General features: G+C 36.7%; 1 protein-coding gene across 19 annotated transcripts in view; it reads left to right on the top strand.

Moving 5' to 3' along the window:
- The window catches only part of R3HDM1 (R3H domain containing 1), a 199,715-nt gene that overhangs the window by 66,453 nt on the left and 112,181 nt on the right, over positions 1 to 21,081 (top strand). For 13 of the 19 annotated variants that reach the window (XM_058434348.1, XM_032145787.1, XM_032145784.2 and 10 more), the window contains exons 2-5: positions 7,068 to 7,276; positions 9,370 to 9,580; positions 19,556 to 19,597; positions 20,072 to 20,161. In XM_058434348.1, the coding sequence (XP_058290331.1) occupies positions 9,410 to 9,580; positions 19,556 to 19,597; positions 20,072 to 20,161 (303 nt within the window). In that variant the 5' untranslated portion in view covers positions 7,068 to 7,276; positions 9,370 to 9,409. Of the gene's footprint in view, positions 1 to 7,067; positions 7,277 to 9,369; positions 9,581 to 19,555; positions 19,598 to 20,071; positions 20,162 to 21,081 lie in introns of those variants that run through there. The other 6 variants (XM_032145802.2, XM_058434352.1, XM_032145789.2 and 3 more) reach the window with 3 other exon arrangements.

Raw genomic sequence — 21,081 nt, 5'->3', positions numbered from 1 at the left:
GATGAATTAATATACTTAAAGCATTGAGAATAGTGCTTAGTAAATAATAAGTAACTTTTTAAGGGTTTGCTGTTAATATTACTGGTTTCACAGCACATATTGCAATCAGTTATTATCTTGTATATTTTGTCTCTGCACTAGAATGTAAGCATTTTAGGTTCTAGGATCCCATCTGCTTGGTTCACTCGTGTATCCCTATTACCTAGGACAGTGCTCTGTACATAGTATCCAGTCTGGAGATTGAATGAATGAAATATCTTTTCTTCTTTTCAGCTTTCACCTTTTAATTCTTTGTCTAAACCCTAGTCACTTTCCATCAAAACGAACGGGTTAATCTATTGTAGTAAAATCTTCTCCTGGTTCTTTAAAATGTTTCCTCTTTATCAAATTTTTTGCTCTGGGATCAGTACCATTCTCCTGCCTCAGCCTCCTGAGTAGCTGGGATTACAGGTGCGCACCACCATGCCCAGCTAATTTTTGTATTTTAATAGAGACAGAGTTTCACCATGTTGGCCAGGCTGGTCTCAAACTCCTGACCTCAAGTGATCCACCCGCCTCAGCCTCCCAAAGTCCTGAGATTACAGGCATGAGCCACCATGCCCAGCGTAATACTAAGTTTCTAATCTTAATTTCAAATATATCCACATTTTTTAATGTTATTCTCATTTATTTTCAGGACATTTTTTGTTTTGTTTTTCTTTTTTTTTGAGACAGAGTCTCGCTGTCGCCCGGGCTGGAGTGCAGTGAGCGATCTCGACTCACTGCAGGCTCCGCCCCCCGGGGTTCACGCCATTCTCCTGCCTCAGCCTCCCGAGTAGCAGGGACTACAGGCGCCCGCCACCTCTCCCGGCTAATTTTTTGTATTTTTAGTAGAGACGGGGTTTCACTGTGTTAGCCAGGATGGTCTCGATCTCCTGACCTCGTGATCCGCCCGCCTCGGCCTACCAAAGTGCTGGGATTACAGGCGTGAGCCACCGCGCCCGGCGAAAAATGTCATCAACAAAAAAGGAGCATTACAACACTCAGTACTTACCACTCAGAATTAACAGTTGCTAACCTTTGTTATATTGTGGAGATCTTTTTTTAAAATCAAATAATACAGATGTGATTTGAAGTCCCTTCTCTGTCTTACCCAATCCCTTTCATTTCCCTCTCCAGAGGTAATTACTAACATGAAATAGGTATGTACTCTTCCCATCCATGCTTGTGTGGTTTTTAAATTTTTATATACGTTACATCATATGGTAGAGTTCATTCTGCTTTTTAACTAAACATTCTGACATCCTTCTTTGGACTTATATTTGTACCTATAGTTTTAGTTCATCTCATTTTAATCGTTTCATGGTATCATGCAACATGAATATGCCACAGTTGTTTTTACTTTAAAAAGAAAAGAACAGTTTTCCTATCAATACAACATTTGGTCTTTCCCATTCTTTGCTTTTAAATGAAACAATGCAGTGAATATTTTTGTACATGTCCCTTTGTATAAGGCGTTCCCTTAGGGTGTATCTACACCAGAAGTGGGAATGTGGAGTCATAGGATATGTGGGATTTAAAATTAATTTGATAGCACAAATTGTTTTCTAAAGTGGATCACAGTGTATGAGAGGCCCGGTGTCTTCCCCATTTCTCTACTCAGAATGCAGCACATTCGTGTAACACCTTGCCTCTCCATATAACTTTTTCCCTAAAAGTAATTTGTTTCATATAGTCTTACAAGACTCCACTAATAAATTATTCTCTCTCATTCTTCAACTACCAGAAATCTTTCCTTCTTGCTTATAATGTCCTCCTAAAATTATTACTTATATTTGTTGATAAGGGTCATCATTAACCTCTACATGGTTTAACGAACTCTTTTAGGTCAAGGGAGTTCATCTCTTTACTCTTTTTAAATGTAGCTGATATTCGTTAAAGCTATAGTGCCTTCTGTGGTTATTTGGTAAATTTTTGTTAGATGACAGTAACTGTTTACAGATCGCATACACATTTAACATTTTGAAATGTCAGTGCTTATATTCTTGTTCAGGTGACTGACAAAGTGACTGCAAATGTGAATTTCCACTATTTCTAAATACAGCATAAACAGGCTCTTTGCCTTTCTTTCTAGAGGCATTTGACCAATTTGGTTGTGCCAATTTATAACCTCAGGGAGAACTTGATATGGGTTGCCTTTGTGCATTTGATTTTCTTTATAGATGTGCCTGCTTGGTAATATTTCTGTCTCTAAGAGAAAAAACATAACATCTTATCTATTGAAACGGAATTGGATAACTAGATAGTGATAAGGAAGCAACGACCCTTTTTTTGGGCTTTGCCAAATTCTGTTCAGATGACATCAGTAATGTAACTCTTTTTCACCTAAATATTTTTGTGAAGAATATTTTTACCTATAGGCGCGAGATTTCTTTCCCACATATAAATTAACTTAAATGATTTTAAAATATTTTGTTAACCTAGAGTAAATTGACTTTCCTTGTGTGAAATTTGAGTATTTATTGTTGGGGCTACTGAACTTTTCAGGTATTTTATGTTATGAAACCAAAACTTACACCCCAAGTATAATAAAGTGATACTTTGAATTGTCAGTATCAGTATTGCATTTTTGTTGTTAATACTTCTAACTAAAATTTTCACTGGAGAAACTACTTGTCTTTAGACTTCATATATACTAGTTTGCGTTTGAAAGTGTTGATCGTAATTCTGCCTTGCCTTGTTTCATAGAGGAAAGTACTTAACCGTGCATATTTATCATTTGTAAGCTACTGCCTTCTCATTGTTCCTTAGCCACAAACTCTGAATCCTTATTGCCACCCAAGTTTGCATAGTAGGTACTCATCATCACAAGCGATAGGAGGATTGAGAGAAACAGAACGGTTATATAATTCCTGGCAGTTCTGATAGTTTGGTAGTGATTACTCCTGGTGACCATTAATACAAAGTTAATAGTACTATCTTCTTATACACAAAAAAACAATACATAGCTCCTCTTCATGCGAAAAGAATAAATTTACTTTGTCTTAAGTGCAGTACAAAGGAGTTACCATGTCACAATTACTCTTGAAATAAAAGTGCTCCGTAAACACAAATTGCCCCTCTTCTTGGTACCTACAAATGATGATGCAGTATTGCAGGTAAGAGCCTGAAATGGAGCACTAGTCTGTCCAGTTCAAATCCTGGTTTCCATACTTACTGGCTGTGTGACATTGGACAAATTAACTTGATTTTTCTATGTGCCTTAGTTTCCTAATCTGTTGAAGGACAGAGTCATAATAGGACATACTTCTTAGAACTGTTGTGTGAGTTTTAAATGAATTCATTATGAAAAATATTACCATAGGGCCAGGCACATGGTAAATATATGTATTAGTATTTGGTTTTGGTGGTAGTTGTTTGTATTCTTTTTTAGCTTACCTATTCCTGTCATTCCCCCATCCTTTTCCTTCCCTTGATTTATAAGACTTTCTTTACTTTCAACATTTTGACCCTTTCATGTTGGAAATAGTTCATATGTATCATCTGCCTTTTGTTTATGTTCTATTTTATTATATAGGAATTTTAAAACTTTGTTCTAAGTTTTATAACTATTTACTTTTGATGGCTTCTAGATTTTGGTGTCACACTTGGGAAGACTTTCCCACCCAAAAACTATAAAAACATTTCCTATATATCCTTGTACATTCATAGTTTTAAGGTTATGACCTTTAATTTTACCTGTAATTTCCTTTCATTTATGGTTTCAGGTAGGTGCCATCCTTTTTGTGCATATGTAAACATACACGTGGTGTTTCTCTGGTATGGTAGCACAGGAATTGTATATAAGCACATCTCTGACTTGTCCCTAATAAGTAGCATGTTGACAATTAGAATTTTTTTTTGAAGTTGAATATGAATTTTAAGTTCATATATCCATCTCTCTTAGGTTGACAAAGATTATGAAAAAATCAGTTTTTAAATTTCAGTAATATTGGGAACTGAGATATATACTTGAATGCCTATATTTTGTTCATTTTTTTCTCTAAGTTGTCTTCCTAAATTTTGTGAGTTCCTAAGTATCTTTCACTTACTGTACAACTATTTATTATATTAAGACAGTATATTTAATGGACTTCTAAACGTTGTATTAGAGACATGATGTGCCAATCTATCTTGTAGCTTTCTATACTTGACACCCACGTGCCCACACAACCTTTGGCAAACTGAGAAGTGTAGGCTTCATGGGTTTACCAAAAAGGGGTTTGTTTTTGTTTTTCCAGTGAGTACCAAAAGCTGAAACATCCCTTTTACTTGAAGATTTGGAGAGGGAAAACATTTTTATATCAAACAAGTTCATTAGCTGGGCAGAGTGGCTCACACCTGTAATCCCAGCACTTTGGGAGGTTGGGACGGGGGATTACTTGAGCGCAGGAATTTGAGACCAGCCTGTGTGCAAAATAGCAAGACCCCGTCTCTACAAAAACAATTTAAAAATTAGCTGGGCATAGTGGTGTGCACCTATAGTCGCAGTTACTCAGGAGGCCGGAGTGGAAGGATAGCTTGAGCCTCAAAGGTCAAGGCTGCAGTGAGTCAGAATTGTGCCACTAAACTCCAACCTGGGTGACAGAGTGAGACCTTGTCTCTAAAAAAAAAAAAAAAAATTAAAAATTAAACAAGTGCATTAATATTTTGGAGAAGAATACAAAGTTCATATGATTTTTTTTTTTTTGTAGAGATAGGGTTTGCTATGTTGCCTGGTCTTGTCTTGAACTCCTGGTCTCAAGTGATCCTTCTGCCTCCACCTCCCAAAGTCCTGAGATTACAGGCCTGAGCCACTACACCCAACAGTTTATATGAATTTTTAATATTCAATTAGAAGCCCTCAAATGAGAGCCATACACAAAAATGCTAAGCCACTTGTACACAGTGGTAGGCCTCCTGTCAATCTACTGCTGTGTAGTGGTAGGGGTCAGGACACAGCAAATTCAGGCTCAGCCAACTGCTGATCTAAAGGGATTCTGACCAGAGAAGAGAGCTAACATTTTTGGAGGGCCTGTCCTGGGAGAGAGGCTGTGGTCCATGCTCTACATTTAAATCAGTCAGTCCTCACAACAAACCTAGAAGCTAGATATTCTTTTTTCCACTTTGCAGATCAGAAAACTGCAGCTCAGAGAGATTAAGTTATTTACCGAAAATGTAACTAGCAGAGCTGGGATTTAAACTATTGTCTAATGCTAGTGCACTTCCCTTTCTATTGCCATTTCTGTATGCCATTGACTCCTTCCCAGGCAATAACCGGTCATTTTCATTCTGAATCATTTATTTAGTCTGTTATCAAGTGGTGTGGCATATTAGCAAGTTTTGGTCACACATTCTGGTTGTGTGACTTTGAAGAAGTCATTTGACTTCTAGGCAATAATAACTTGAATGCTGAATTACAATATTGGACTAGGTGGTCTCTCGGGTTCTTTGGGGTTTCATGGAAGCTTGGGATCCTAAGAGGATCTTCTAAGGTGTTCACCTCTTCGGTTTTGCCCCTTCCTTAGTCTCCCACAGCTATTGCCTTATCTAGTACCTTATTTATTTCTTAAATTGATTTAAAAACCTTGCTTTTATGGAATTACAAAATTAAGAGATTCATGATTCAATTGTAAAGTCACTTTACAAAGAACACAATTTGGTTGCTTAGAGAATGCTGCCATCTTGTGTCTACCATTTTATGAAATAAAAAGCTGAAATTGAGAAAAAATACTTGAAGGATTTTTTTTGTTTTGTTTTTGGTGGAACTTAAAACAATCATTTTGATGTAGTGGCTGGAGAATCTTGGTCAGATTGAGATGACACGGTATCAATTAAAAGTTTTTTGACGTTTGTTTTTGATACCCCCTTTTCTATTATCCTTGTGTCAAACATTGTGAAATCAAAATGTGAAAAGTGATGTAAGGATATATCGGGTTCCAAGTAATTGTATTTCAAAATAGTTTTTGAAGAGTTAGTATAAAATGTGAGTTACTCTATAATGCATGCTTGGCTGTCTTGGTATTAGGTCTCTTGGTGCTTAGATCTCATTATATGCATATATGTATGCTTAGTTATTTCACCTTCAAATTGTACTATTCTGTTTATTGACAGCAAAATCGTCAAAGGACAATGGAAGAGGCAAATAATCTTTTTAGAGTTGTTTACTTGCTAGGCTATATTCATTCATACCAAATAAATATAAAATAAAACTGACTTCAAAAATATAACATGGAGAAAATTTTGTATTTGGGGTTTTTTGTTTTGTTTTCTTTTTGCTCTGCCATCCAGACTGGAGTGCAGTAGCATGATCATAGCTAACTGTAACCCCCAACTAAAGCTATTCTCCCACCTCAACCTTGCAAGTAACTAGGACTACAAGTGCACACCCCTACACCCAGCTAATTTTTTAATTTTTTAAGAGATGGGGTCTCACTGTGTTGCCCATGCTAGTCTTGAGCCCCTGGCCTCAAGTGATCCTCTTGCCTTGGCTTCCCAAAGTGCTGGGATTATAGGCACGAGCCACTGCACCCAGCCAACTTTTTTTTTTTTTTTTTAGAACAGACAATATGGGTTTCATTAAAAATGTTAAATGGCTTGTTATTTTTGTTTTATTTTTTCTCTTGTATTTTTAAAAATCTAGAATGTTATTACTGTTCAGAATTACAGTCTTAAGTCCATAGAGTTACACAGCTCTAGAAGAGAACTCTAAAAATGATGGTTCTTGGAGTTAAAGTGTTTCTGATTGTGATCTTTTTTCTCTCTCCTTATCTATAGATACCATCTCAATTATAACCCTGACTGCATTGTAGCTTCTCAGTACATATCATTTTCTTTCCTCTTCTCTCTTTTGCCTTTAACTAATCAATCCTCTCGGCCTCAGGGACTTACTCAGGTTCACATAGCTAATATATGTTAGAATTCATTGTTACTCAGTGTTCTGACTTTTGTTTAGGAAAATAATGTAATAAAACAACTGACCGTAATATTTTTAATTTCTCAGTTTCATGTGGAGTGTTCCATTTCCCTTGGCCATTTTGTTTAAATGGTTTCTTTTGTTTTCATTTTAGGCCACGGAAAGGTATGATATATTTGATCCAAGACAGTCCATTCCAGTCCAGGAATCTACGGTGGTGACAAGGACATGGGACTCCTCCTGCCAGATTACAGATGGTTCACTACAGTTGACATCCTGGCTGACAACTGTGAAAAAGAACCTTGGATTATTTTGTTTTATTTTTGTGGGACACCACAATCCCAAATCCAAAGGACGCATCAGGTAATACTTCCCTGTCATTCAGAAAAACACATTTCCTTTTCTTGCAAAATCTTACCTATAAAAAGCAAGAAGCCAGTGTCTTCAGTAACTTCACCACCCTCTCCCTACTTTGCAGCTGTTTGTTTTCGGAATGAACCAATTAACTTTGGTATGGGTTATAATTAAGGAAGACATGGTTTTTTTTTTTAATTCAGTTCAGTCTGTCTGTGACTTTAGGATCTACTTCTCTTTGGCTTTTTTTTAACTTTTCAGCTGTATTTATCAATTCCTAAAATCCATTTATTTATGTATTTATTGAGATGGAGTCTCACTCAGTCACCCAGACTGGAGTGCAGTGGCACGATCTTGGCTCACTGCAACCTCCGCCTCCCAGGTTCAAGCAATTCTCCTGCCTCAGCCTCCCAAGTAGCTGGGACTACAGGCGTGCAGGCATGTGCTACCATGCCCAGCTAATTTTTGTATTTTTAATAGAGATTGGGTTTCACCATGTTGGCCAAGCTGGTCTCAAACTCTTGGCCTCAAGTGATACACCTGCCTCAGCCTCCTACTGCACTGGGATTACAGGTGTAAACCACTGCGCCTGGCCCTAAAATCCATTTAGATTGCAAAACATTCTTTCAGGAAGTGAACTTTTGAATTTTTCAAATTGATATAGAGAAAATAAGTTTCACTGGCTCCCCCCCACACACAAGATTTTATTACGAAAATTTTCAGAAATATAGAAAAGTTGAAAGAATTTTACAGTGAACACCCCTATAACCACCCCTTGATTTTACCAGTAACATTTTAGCATACTTGCTATAACCTATGTCTGTCTATCCCTCTATATATCAGTCTGTTCTTTTTTTTTAAGATGCATTTCAGAATAAGTTGTTTATATCAAGTTCTGCCATTATTGGTTTTTTTTGTTTTGTTTTGTGACAAAACGTCACTCTGTCACCCAAGGTGGAGTCTAGTGGCGTGATCACAGCTCACTGGAACACACGCCTTTCAGCTTCAAGCACTTCTTGTGCCTCAGCCTCCTGAGTAGCTGTATTACAGGCGTGCACCACCATGCCTGGCTAATTTTTGTATTTTTAGTAGAGTCTGGGTTTTGCCAGGTTGTCCAGGCTGGTTACGAACTCCTGAGCTCAGGCAATCCGCCCACCTTGGCCTCCCAAAGTGGTGGGATTACATTCGTGACCCACCACAGCTGGCCAAGTTCTGCTGTTTTTATTACATTTTTTGCAGCTTAAAATGAGTGCTTTCTTTAGCTTAATCTCTGATACATTAATCCAGTGTGAAACCAGTGATTTTCTTAAACTCACTAATGACGTGAAAATACATTGGAATCTTATGTACTTGATCTCCTGTGGATTCCATATTCTAGAGTGCCTGGATAATATGTGTTGCTTGGCATCGAATCACTTAATTCAGGAGAGTTTTCAATGCTTTCTTCATATTGCTGAACATTATTTGTTAATCCAGATTTATAAGTGTATTTTGTAATAGAATGTTACTGTTTATTTTTAAATTATTTCCTTTTGGAAATATTTCAGGGTAATTTAAGAAATTTGGAATTTTAGGAATCCAGATGAAAAAGCTATTATAGGTATCCCTTTGGAGAAAAAGATTTCTAATGTCTTCTAAATACACATATATTATTCTCCAGCCAATACCTTCTACCTTGATCTGGCTCAGTCCTTAATGTGTCTTAAGAATTGCCACAAGTATATGTGCATCAAAATCACTCCATATTCTTTTTTTAAATGTACTTATTTATGTATTAGCAATAGGGTCTTGCCATGTTGCCCAGGTTGGCCTCAGCCTCCTGGACTCAAGCAGTCGTCCTGCCTGACTCCCACGTAGCTGGGACTACAGCTGGGTACCAGTGTGCCTGACTCACATACTTTCTATAGCTCTTTTCTCACTATATTGTGATCTTTTTTTTAATTTGAATGTATCTAGCACAAAATTATATACTCCTTGAAATCAAGAATTTTGTTCCTGTCTATATTCAACATTATTTCTGGAACGTAACAGACAGTAGGTCAGTATCATGCAGTAACTGAATGTAAAAAAGTTTCAAACTGTATTAATTTTTTTTTCTTAAGGCTTCAAGCTCCCTGTAGAATTCGAAAATAATCTTTGCTAATGAGGATGTCTGATACTGTTACTGTAAAAGATGAAACCGCAACAATGAAGGATTTGGAGGCAGAAGTGAAAGATACAACCAGAGTTGAAAATCTTATCAAATCAGAAAACTATGGGAAGATTTTGGTAGAGAAGAATGAACATTGTATTGAGAACAATATAGATTTGCAGGTAAACAGGAATTTTTCTCTGGCTACAAATACTAAATATTCAGTATATATTTATGTTTATTTTCATACAAAACTCACTTCTCAAAATTCTAAAAGGGTAAGTTGACCGTTCGTGACATGCTTACTAGCTGGTTTTGGAGCCAGTTGGATTGGCTTGCTGTGAGTCTTAACTTGGCTTGTATCATGTAATATAATTCTTTTTATTTGTATGTGGCTAGTGCATTTTTATTGGCTTTCTACTTTCTCATTCCACCCTTTTCCTAATTACCAGTGCTGTGAGAGTTTTGAACTCTCACAGTTAAATTTTGAGTTTAACCTAAGAGCTCTTAGAGGAAAGACAAATAGAATAGAATAAAACTGCAGACGAACTATTGGCAAAAACAGCCCTCGGGGTTCCTCAGTCACTCAACCTGACTGACAAAAAAGATTTGTGGGCCCGGGGGAAGTTAATGCTTTTAATGCTGTGCATATATAATGACTTAGAACTAGCCACTGAGAAGGCTTCTAATTCCAGGCATAAATGGAAATTGAGTTAACAAATTGAAGATAGGTAAAAATGGTCCCAAGTAATAGCATTTCTAGTAGTATTCATTTCTTTGGTAAGGTTTTCTAGTTATCTGTTTTCTCAGAATGAAGGGCTAACACTTTTAAACAATTTATTTTATTTTATTTTATTTTACTGAGATGGAGTCTTAAAAAAGTTAAAAATTTTTTTTAAATGTTTAACAATAATGTTTTAATTTTGCTTTGCAATTAAAGAGTTCTATTTTTGGAGAAAATATTCTATCATTCTATATGCTAAAGACTTTGAAGGCTATAAGCCAAAAATTATAGCTTCACTTTTTTTTTCTTTTGTGTTTTCTTTTTTAGCTTCACTTTTTTAAAGTAAAGAAACCTGGTTTTTTTGGTTGGAGGGTGTGGGGGTTTTTTGTTTTTTTTTGTTGTTTTTTGTTTTTTTTTAAAGACAGAGTCTCGCTCTGTCACCAGGCTGGAGTGTAGTGGCACAACCTCGGCTTACTGCAGCCTCCACCTCCCAGGTTCAAGCAATTCTGCCTCAGCCTACCAAGTAGCTGGGACCACAGGCGTGCGCCACCATGCTCACCTAATTTTTGTATTTTTTGTAGAGACAGGGTTCCACCTTGTTGGCCAGAATGGTCTCATCTCTTGACCTCATGATCCGCCTGCCTTAGCCTCTCAAACTGCTGGGATTACAGGCGTTAGCCACCACTGCTGGCCAAGAAACCTGTTTTTAAAGGTTTTCTCATTCTTTCGTTCAGTCAAAAACTGTCTTTTTTCCCTATTATGTACCAGACACCAGGTTAGACAATGATAGCAATTCCTCCAGCTATAAAAAAGCATTTAGGCCCCACTTATAGTCAAGTGGTAATCATCTAAGAAATTGGGAGAAATAACATATTTTTTCCCAGTCATTTTTACTAATAGCACTTTTTAGAACAACAAAAAATTGCCATGCCTGTAATCAGTACACTCAGTGATGACAGCATGCCAGTGTCCTGATTGCATCAGAGAAAATCTGCTAAAATTCTGTTGCATTTGTGATTGAAATAATAAAATATTTCATTTTAACCTCTTTTCTACACCTAATGTTTCTTTTCCTAGATCACGCTTATCAACAAGTCATTAATTTGGGTTATTGCATTTCCTACCATGTCTGTTGTGTTGCCCTTGGCAGTAAGCCACAAGAACATTCTGATGACCACTTTTGCATCATGGCCCAGTTGTTTGTAGTATAAGAAAATTTCCCACATTACCCAAACCATTTATTGAAAAATCTCTTCTTTACAAAGGGAATACCATAGTAAACAAACATGGGTATGGTCTTTGACCTCTTGTTTCCTATAGCATAGTGACCATAACGATTTGGGAGGAGGGGAAAAGAGAATGTGAGAATTTATTTTATGTTAATCTGGTGAATGCCATATTCATTGTTTACTGAAGTATGTATTAATAATTTACTATATGGGCTGGGCACGGTGGCTCATGTCTGTAATCCCAGCACTTTGGGAGGCCGAGGTGGGCGGGTCACAAGGTCAGGAGTTCGAGACCAGCCTTACCAACATGGTGAAACCGTGTCACTACTAAAAATAAAAAAAAATTAGCTGGGCATAGTGGCGCACACCTGTAATCCCAGCTACTTGGGAGGCTGAGGCAGGAGAATCACTTGAACCCGGGAGGCGGAGGTTGCAGTGAACCGAGATCACGCCACCACACCCCAGCCTAGGCGACGGAGCGAGAGTCAATCTCAAAATAATAATAATAATTTACTATATGTAAGAATATTGACTCTGCTTTGAGCTTTTGAGGCCCAAGATGCCTTCATCCAAGGTGCCTGGCAAGGGGTGTACAGTTGAGATACCTTCTATAAAACAGATTTAATTAATGGAAATTGGGAATTGGAAGTAGATAAAATTGGAAAATTGGTTTCTTCTGTGTTTTCATTTAAAATATTGTAAAACAAAGTTAACTGTTTTAAGCATCAACAGGTAATAAGTGTTTTGTTTTAAAAAGTCTGGTTAATACAGAGTTACTTTTAACTTTATGTGGAGTTAACTATTCTAACATACTACCAGATATTTCATCTTCCTTTGGTACCTCTAAGGTACTGCCTAAAGGTTGTCATCTTAAATAGCAACTGCTATTTTTCATTCATAAGTTTGGATGTATGTAGCAAATAATGTAGGTTTTCTATTGAAATTTTTGAATAAACTCTTACTTTGTTAGAATACAGTGATAAGATATTCTCTACTTTGCTCTCATTCTGAAAGTCAGCTACCATGAATATTATAACTTACATCTGTTAGTCTGTTATTTTGCTTCAGCATAGTAATATTTAAAGTGATTAAAGGAACAAATGTTTACCTTCCAAAAGGTGCATTCATTTCATTCATTTATATAAAAAAACTGCACATTTAATATATACATTTTGAGTGAAGTCATTTTTAATTAAGGGATGTTACAGCCCCTTTTGTACTATGAAGAGACCTTATGATTTTCTTTCTGTTAAGGATAGTATTTACATAAAAAATAATTTCATCAAACTAGGGAGAGGCCAACAGACATTACATGTCATCTTAGGTGGTTCCAAGCAGAGATTATCTCCAAGAGAGCTCTTTGACCATTTAATTTATAAATAATTCTACTTGTGTTTTCTTTCTACTTTTACTAGTTTTCTCTTTCCACTTTTAAAAAATGTTGTTTCTTATTCAGGGTTTTGTTTTGGACTGTAATCTTTTATAGAAATTTTAGGATTACTTTCATAAGAATTTCTTAATACTTAAGAGCTAATTCAAGAAATCTGTGTGCATTAACGTCAGGAAGTTAACTTTCCCACATCATTGCCTTGGAGTTGTTCTGAATTGTTGATTATGGTCTCAAATAATTATCTGACAGGTTTTTGGTTAGGAATTTTTCTGCTGCCACACACTGTTCCTATTGAGAATGTGGAGGTACATTTCGGACTTTATATTTTTATGAAACATTTGGAAGTTTGGGGTGGTAGATGCCAGGTTTCTAAATCCAGAAAAATGTATTTTATTAGACTATGAGTATCCCTAATCCTTAACATGGGTTAATTGGATGGTGGGGAGTATTTGCTTTGATTTCCTGTGTATAACTCACCGATGGGTCTCCATTGTTTGATTTTCTTCACGGACAGGTTTTTCAGATTACAATTAGTCTAAATTAGCCTGGTGCAGTGGCACATGACTGTAATCCCAGCACTTTGAGGAAGGCTAAGGCAAGCAGATCGCTTGAGCTCGAATTCGAGACCAGCCTGGGCAACATGGCGAAACCCTGTCTCTACCAAAAAAAATACAAAAATTAGCTGGGTGTGGTGGCATGCACCTGTAGTCCCAGCTACTCAAGAGGCTGAGGTGGGAGAATTGCTTGAGCCAGGGAGGTCGAGGTTGCAGTGAGCTGAAACCGTGCCACTCTACTCCAGCCTGGGTGACAGAGTGAGGCCCTGACTTAAAAAAAAAAAAAAAAAAAAAATTTAAATAATAAACTTAGAGTAAATTATTTGTGTTGATTTTTACAGTCATTTATTTTAAATATAAAATTCAGAACCCTATGCTCTGCTTATTAAAGGTTCAAACTCAACTTTCCCATTCTTTCACAGTTGTAACTTTGTACTTAAATAGTTTGTCCAGGGATGTTCATCTGTATACCTGTGTATATGCACACAATTCAAAACATATTTGGGAACAGTTCAAACAATGCCTCTCCCTCACATTATTATTAACAATAGGATAGCGAGTCCACATTGTGTTGGTAACCCTTGTCATGGAGAAAATAAGAGAGCTGATTTTTGTTAAAAACTAGGCCCTGTGTGCCAGAGTCAATGAATAGCTCTGACATACGTGAGTCAATTTTCCATACACAGAGTTGGCTAAAGTACATATTTTGTATATTCTGTTTCAGTAGTAAGCCCTTCAGTAATCAAGATGAGACTCTTATGTCTTGTATCCCTCAAGTTAATTCCAGTGCATTTCTTTAAAAGGGGTTTGGGCAAGAAAGCAATGAATCTAATAAGGCTATCAGAAAAGTTCAGAACACAATGCCACACTTCTTTGTCAAACAAAGATTAAAAGGATGTATGTGGCCAAGCGTGGTGGCTCCTCCCAGCGCTTTGGGATGCCAAGGCAGGAGGTTTACTGAGCCCTGGACTTTGAGACCAGCCTGGACAACACAGGAAGACTTTGTCTCTACAAAAATAAAAATAAAAAAATTAGTCATGCATCACGGTACACACCTGTAGTCACAGTTGCTTGGGAGGCTGAGGTGGGAGGATGACTTGAGAGGTCAAGGCTGCAGCGAGTTAGGATTGCACCAGTGCACTCCAGCCTGGGCAACAGGGTAAGACCTGTCCCTTAAAAAAAATAAAATTTAAAAAAAAAAAAAAAAAAAAAAAAAGGATGGCTGGACACAGTGGTTCACGCCTGTAATCCCAGCACGTTGGGAGGCCAAGGCAAGCAGAATGCTTGAGTCCAGAAGTGTGAGACCAGTTGGGGCAACATGGCAAATCCCCATCTCTACAAAAAACACAAACAATTAGGCATGGCAGCTACTCAGGAGGCTGAGGTGGGAGGATCATCTGAGCCCAGGAGGTCAAGGCTGCAGTGAGCTGTGATTGCACCACTGGACTCCAGCCTGGGTGACAGAGTCAGACCCTGTCTCAGAAAAAAAAAGATGTATGTAATGTACCTAGTACATAGAGCCTAGCAAATGGTAGGTGCTATTAACAATGTTATAATAATTATAATTGTTACTATTTATTAGTAATAACACGATTATATGGCTTCTCAAAAATTTGTCGCTTTATTGTCATGCAAGATAGATTTTTTCTTTAGTACTAAAACAAAGAGTGAAACTTACTTTTAACATAACCTACCCACATTTTCAGTACAGTAGTTTTATTTCTATTAAGTTCTGTATCTGTATGCTGTATTTTTATTGTTGTTTATTAATATTGAATGAGTTCAACTTCTTAAAACTTATGATCCATTTTCCATAGTATATTTTTATAATTATTTCTAGGATTTGGTACTCTTTCTACTGAACTTGGGTCATATGCACATATGTTAGCTCTTTTAAGCACATTTACTTTTCACGGTGCTTTCTTGTGCTGTGTAAAGATGTTGGCTACATCTTGTAGATGTAGAAATGCTTTTGCATATTTAACGTTTGTACTTCTTTGGATAATTTTCACGTATTACATCACCAGTAGGATGGGATGATCCTGTATCTTCATTTATTATAAGGAATAACTATAAACCAGGTAGTTTGTGACTTTCTCCACATACTTTTCATTAGAATCTATGAGTCAGGCCTTTGAGTACTTAACTCTGTGCTTTATGGCTCAAAAGGTTAAATGTTAAAAACAAATTAGTGATTGTGTTTAGTTTATTGATTTATAAAATAGCTCTCCCACCTCAGAGAACTTTGTATTTTTCTTTTATTCCAGTAGAAATTAGCATTCTGGCATCCATTATTTTTACTGCCCTGACCTTAACTAGACATGGAACATTTTAATTCATTATCTTCCTTACAATTGCCACTAATCTTTACTATTACCTAGAAAAGTACTGAGAATTCATAACCTCTTCAAGGTGTTTTGAGTCTGGTTGAAAGGGTGTAACCATTATAATTTTTCTTCATAACAATTAATTACAAAGATAAAATTATGCCTATTTTTTAAATATCAGATTTTCTTAGTTGAGTGATGTTTAATTGGTTATTTGTGTGCTAATACATATATAACTCACAAGGATTGCTCTGTTTTTTTTTGGTTCTCCAAGTTCTAGTAGCTGGTAACTCTGACAACGTATTAGTATCAATTTCAAACTGAAATTCTATTAAGGATGTTTCATATTCTGCATCCATTTTTTGGCCTAGTTCCTGTCTTATACTTCAGTATAAAACAATGAAATTATAAATTGGGGACTTTGTCCCTAAGCCTTCTAAATTCTAATTTGAATAGCATTTCTCTGGACTAATACAGGTCTATTAAACAAGCTGCTAAATTTTTACTGTGACAGTGAAATTCTGCTAAGGGTGAAAAGTGTGCTCTAAATAATAAAATCCACTTTTAAAATAATTACATATCAGATAGAGGGAATTCCTACTTAAAGCCAAATCTGGCTGCCAAGTAGATTACAAAAATATGAAATAAAGTATGTTTACTTTAATAAACAACTTGTTTTCTCTGCTTTGTTGTGTGTATGGCATATTTTCTGGTACATGTAATTTCTATTTGCTGTTTGAAAGGAAGTTGAAATAAATTATGTTATTGAATAATGCCAGTTTGGCAATTTATAGTTTACTTATATCGTAGTGTATTAGTTTTCTATTGCTGCATAAAAATTACCACAACCATAGAAGCTTAAAAGACAACACCCGTTATCAGCTCAGTGGGCCCAGCTATGTTGTCCGCTTAGGGTTCTATGAGGCCAAAGTCAGCCAGGCTGGGCCCTTTTCTGAATGCTTTGGGAAAGAATTTGCTTCAAGGCTCATTCCAGTTGTTGACACACCTTAGTTTGTTGAAGCTGTAGGTCTGAGGTCCTGTTTTTCGGCTGGTTGCCAGTAAAGGCCACTCTGTTCCAAGAGGCTGCTCATAGTCCTCCTTACATGACCCCTCTATCTTCAAAGCCATCAACGATATGTCAAGTCCTTCTCACGCTTTAAATCTCTCTGACTTGCCCCCATGCTCCCACCAGAGAAAAGTCTGAGCTTTTATAGGGCTCACTTGATTGAATCAGACTCACCTGAATCTTAAATTGTATCTTAAGATCAGCTGGCTTGGAGCTTAGTTAACAAATGCAAAATCCAGCAGGGCATGGTAGTTCACACCTGTAATTCCAGCACTTTGGGAGGCCAAGGCGGACTGCTCACTTGAGGTCAGGAGTTTGAGACCATCCTGGCCACACAGTGAAACCCTGTCTCTACTAAAAATACAAAAATTAGCTGGGCATGGTGGCAAGCGCCTGTAATCCCAGCTACTCGGGAGGCTGAGGCAGGAGAATCACTTGAACCTGGGAGGCGGAGGTTGCAGTGAGCCAGTATCACGCCACTGCACTCCAGCCTGGGCGGCAGAGTGAGACTCAGTCTCAAAAAAAAAAAAGCAAAATCCTTTCTCAGCAGTACCTTGATTTGTGTTTGATTAAATAACCAGTGGATGGGAATCTTGGGTGCCATCTTTAGGATTCTGTCTACCTCAGGTAGAATTTAATCCACAATAAAGTTTTTTTAAATATACTAATTGCACTAAACTAAGATTCTGAAGATCTGGGGTTCTGTTTGACTTTAGTAACTGATTGTGGACTGCGAGGTCTTTTAAGACCAGGAACTATGTCTTATTCATCTTCATAGCTCTAGTGCCTAGCACAGTATCTGGTGTACAGCAGGAACCTAAAACATGTTCGTTAATGAAGTCAAATTAAGATAATTTTACTTCTCTGTATCTTCCTTTATCTTTTCCTCATTTTCATCAAAGCCTCCTTGTAGATTAAAAGTGAGATAAATACATGTGTAAGTCTATGAATATTCTCAAGCATTACGATAGGGACAATATACAGCACCCCCATTTTATAGACGTTTTTTAAATTAGCATTTGTTAGATTAAGTAATTTATCTTAATCTCATTGCTAATAAGCAGAGGCAGCACATTGGTTTTCTGACATGGTCAGTTCCTAACCTTTAATAATCGATTACATTTATAACGCACTTTAGAGTTTTCAAAGCCCCTTTGTTAGCTACGCTTTCACTGAATCCTTTCAAGAATGCTGTGAATCAGTGCAAGTAGTATGAACTTTTAGATAAAAGTAAACTGAAGTAATTTGACCATTGTTACCCACTAATAAGAAGCAAATTCAAAAATTTAAGTCCAGCTCTTCTGCATATGAATACAGGATTTACATTGACAGTTAATGACCCCTTTCATTTTAGAATTTTTAATAGAAGATTTCATACCAGTGATACTTAAAATTACAAGAGATTAAAGCAGAGGACTGGGAGTAAGTCAGAAATTATTTTCCCTTCTGCTTCCTCAGAACTCATTTAGGTATGTGCATTTTCACAGTATTCACCTGTTGCTTTTCTCGCTCTTTTTTTTTTTTTCCTATAATCCCTAGATGGTGGCATCTACCACCTAGACTAGATGGTGATACAATTTATTTTACTTCTATTGTTAGATGTGAGTTACAGGTAATTAGAAATCCTCTTGAACAAGTTAGAGAGTAGGTAAAAACAGAAGACAATACCAACATGCAGAAGCCCTCTTAGGCAGCACTGCCGTATGCATGTATGTGCACACATGCTATTTTCTTCTGTATAAGAAACAAAGTCATTTTTCTTTTATTTTTTCTATTTTCCTTTTGTTGTTATTCTGTAGTTTGTGTAATCTAGGGTTAAAATCCCAAGAATACAGTTCTTTTTAATTTTGAAGAACTTTTGGCTTAAAATGGGAGCAGGACATACTGGTACTGTAGACTCTTGTTTCTGTTGACTCTACGAGGAAGGCCTTTTTGAAATAAATTTTTTTTTTTTTAATGTAAAGCATACTAGTCTGATATTAAGGATTTTGTATCTGTTTTATGTTTGGTACCAGACTGGCTCCCTCATGTTAAGAAGTAAAAATGATAGATAACTTGGGTCGTGTCCTATTTGGTGTTGGGTTTGGGGAGGAAAATTGGAAGAAAGTAGAAGGAAAGAGTGTTTAAAACCTAGCTGGCTCTGGTTCACAAGTGCTTCGGCTGATTTCCCAAACCAAAGCTTGTATCACAAACTTGAGTTAGTTTGCCTTACCGCGTTCTCCAATCATGTGACTGATGGTCGGCCTGTCAGTCATGGTGGACATCCATATTGGAAGTCTGCCCTTTTTTCTTCCTTTCTGCTTCATTGCCTCACCTCAGACCTGTTGAATAGGTTTCTATCACTAATAAACTGGTGGTTTAGTTTATACAGTGTTGAAACACCTCAGTAGATTTGTGGTTGGACTCTGACTCACTGTGCGTTTGAAACATTCTCATTAAGTTTGGAACTTTTCTGAGTTTATCCACCTTTAACTGCTGGTTTTTGTGTGTATTGTTTTTCCTTAACCTTGGCTAAACTATAATATGTTATAAAATAATGAAGTATATTTTATTTCACTACCACGAAGTCAACATATAAGTTCCATTGTACTCAATTAACACAGAAATTGTGGCCATTTGCTGATTTAAAGAAAAATGCCTAAGAAAGAAAAATAGTAATAAAAATGCCAACCTCTCAGGATTTTAAAGAATCTTCTGCAAGTGTGCTTCTGGGAGGAATCAGTACTCCTTTACTGAAACCAACTTTTATTTCCTCACTTTTCATACTTTATGCACAGTTAGTTTTTCTGTGGTGTAGGACTATGAATTAAGAAGCAAATTTTCTGTTTCAGTATGAAATTTAATACAAATCTTTCTTGTATATTCAGCGGCCATTGCAGTCATTTGGACAGACAGGAAAAAGGTCTAAGGTATAGTAAATATTTTGGTGTGCTGGCATGCCAAGGGCCTTCCTTCATGCTTGATGAATCCTTGTTTTCATATAGCACTACATTCAGTTTAGTTCTTTCATATTTTATGGGGGGCAGAAAGCTTATTTTGTTTTATTTGGGATTTTTGTCTTGCCTAGTCGCTTTTGTGCATTGCTTTTTTTATCTTGATGGTTCTTTATCTGTAGAGAAAATCGCTTTCTCACCATTTTTTGGGATATGAAGTTGGAATTATTCCCATTCTTTCTATTGCTATAATTTTCAAAGCTGCAAGTGTTTGTTTTCCTTCTTAACAAAGGTCTTTAGTAGTGTTTAATGATATATTTAACTTGCACATTTCATCTGCTGTTATACATGGCAGAAACTATAAAGAAACTTAGAAACTCTTTCTAGGGGGCTTTTGGATATGCCCTAGATTTCTGAAATGTAGTGTTAATTATAAATACTTCTCTTTAGTCAAGCTCAAAGTTAAAGCTAGTTCGGAGCCTTGCAGTGTGTGAAGAATCTCCACCACCCCCTGCACCAGAGATATCACAGGAGAACCAGGTAAAAAAGCAAAACAAATGTTATTTCAAGACATGGTGGAACTGGAGAATTTTTGTATATGATTTAAGTTGTGTTTGTTATATTTGTTTTATTTTGACTAAATGAAACTGATTCAATAATACTTGGCACCCAAGATATATATGAAAAGTTAGAAAACCTCTTCGCTTCAATCTAAGGCTTAGAGCAATTATTTCTCTTCTGGAAAAACTTAGGAATCATGTAATTAATTAGGAATGTGGCTTAAAGAAAGTTATAAATTAATTTTTATAAAGTTAAAAAATGTTGGTCGGGTGCAGTGGCTCACGCCTGTAATCCCAGCACTTTGGGAAGCTGAGGTGGGCGGATCACGAGGTCAGGAGATGAAGACCATCCTGGCTAACACGGTGAAACCCCATCTCTACTAAAAAAAAATACAAAAAAATTAGCCGGGCGTGGTGGCGGGCGCCTGTAGTCCCAGTTACTCGGGAGGCTGAGGCAGGAGAATGGCATGAACCCAGGAGGCGGAGCTTGCAGTGAGCCCAGATCGCACCACTGCACTCCAGCCTGGGTGACAGAGCAAGACTCCGTCTCAAAAAAAAAAAAAAAAGTATTAAGGTAGCACTTCCAGTGAATATAATTGTGGTGAAATTTGCCCTTTTAGTTTTACCTTTTAGAAATTTCTCAGATACTTAATGCTTGTATGTAAAGAGACCGGCCAAGACTTCTTCTTGATAGGTTATTTAACGTAACCTGAATGCATGGTGAAACCAATTTTCGTATTAGCTTGGCTCTTAAATAGTTATCTAATACTTCTAATTTCTCATATGTCCATTGTTGTAAAATTTAGAACAATGAGGTTTAGGCAAACCATTTAGTTTGCATTCTTTTTAATGCTATGAGTACTTTTCTGTTAATCTCAGCTATGGGTTGATCTCTGTCTC

This window comes from Hylobates moloch, unplaced genomic scaffold (assembly GCF_009828535.3).
Source record: "Hylobates moloch isolate HMO894 unplaced genomic scaffold, HMol_V3 SCAFFOLD_24, whole genome shotgun sequence".
In the NCBI taxonomy this organism is placed as follows: Eukaryota; Metazoa; Chordata; class Mammalia; order Primates; family Hylobatidae; genus Hylobates; species Hylobates moloch.
This window is presented reverse-complemented; position numbering and strand designations above follow the sequence as displayed.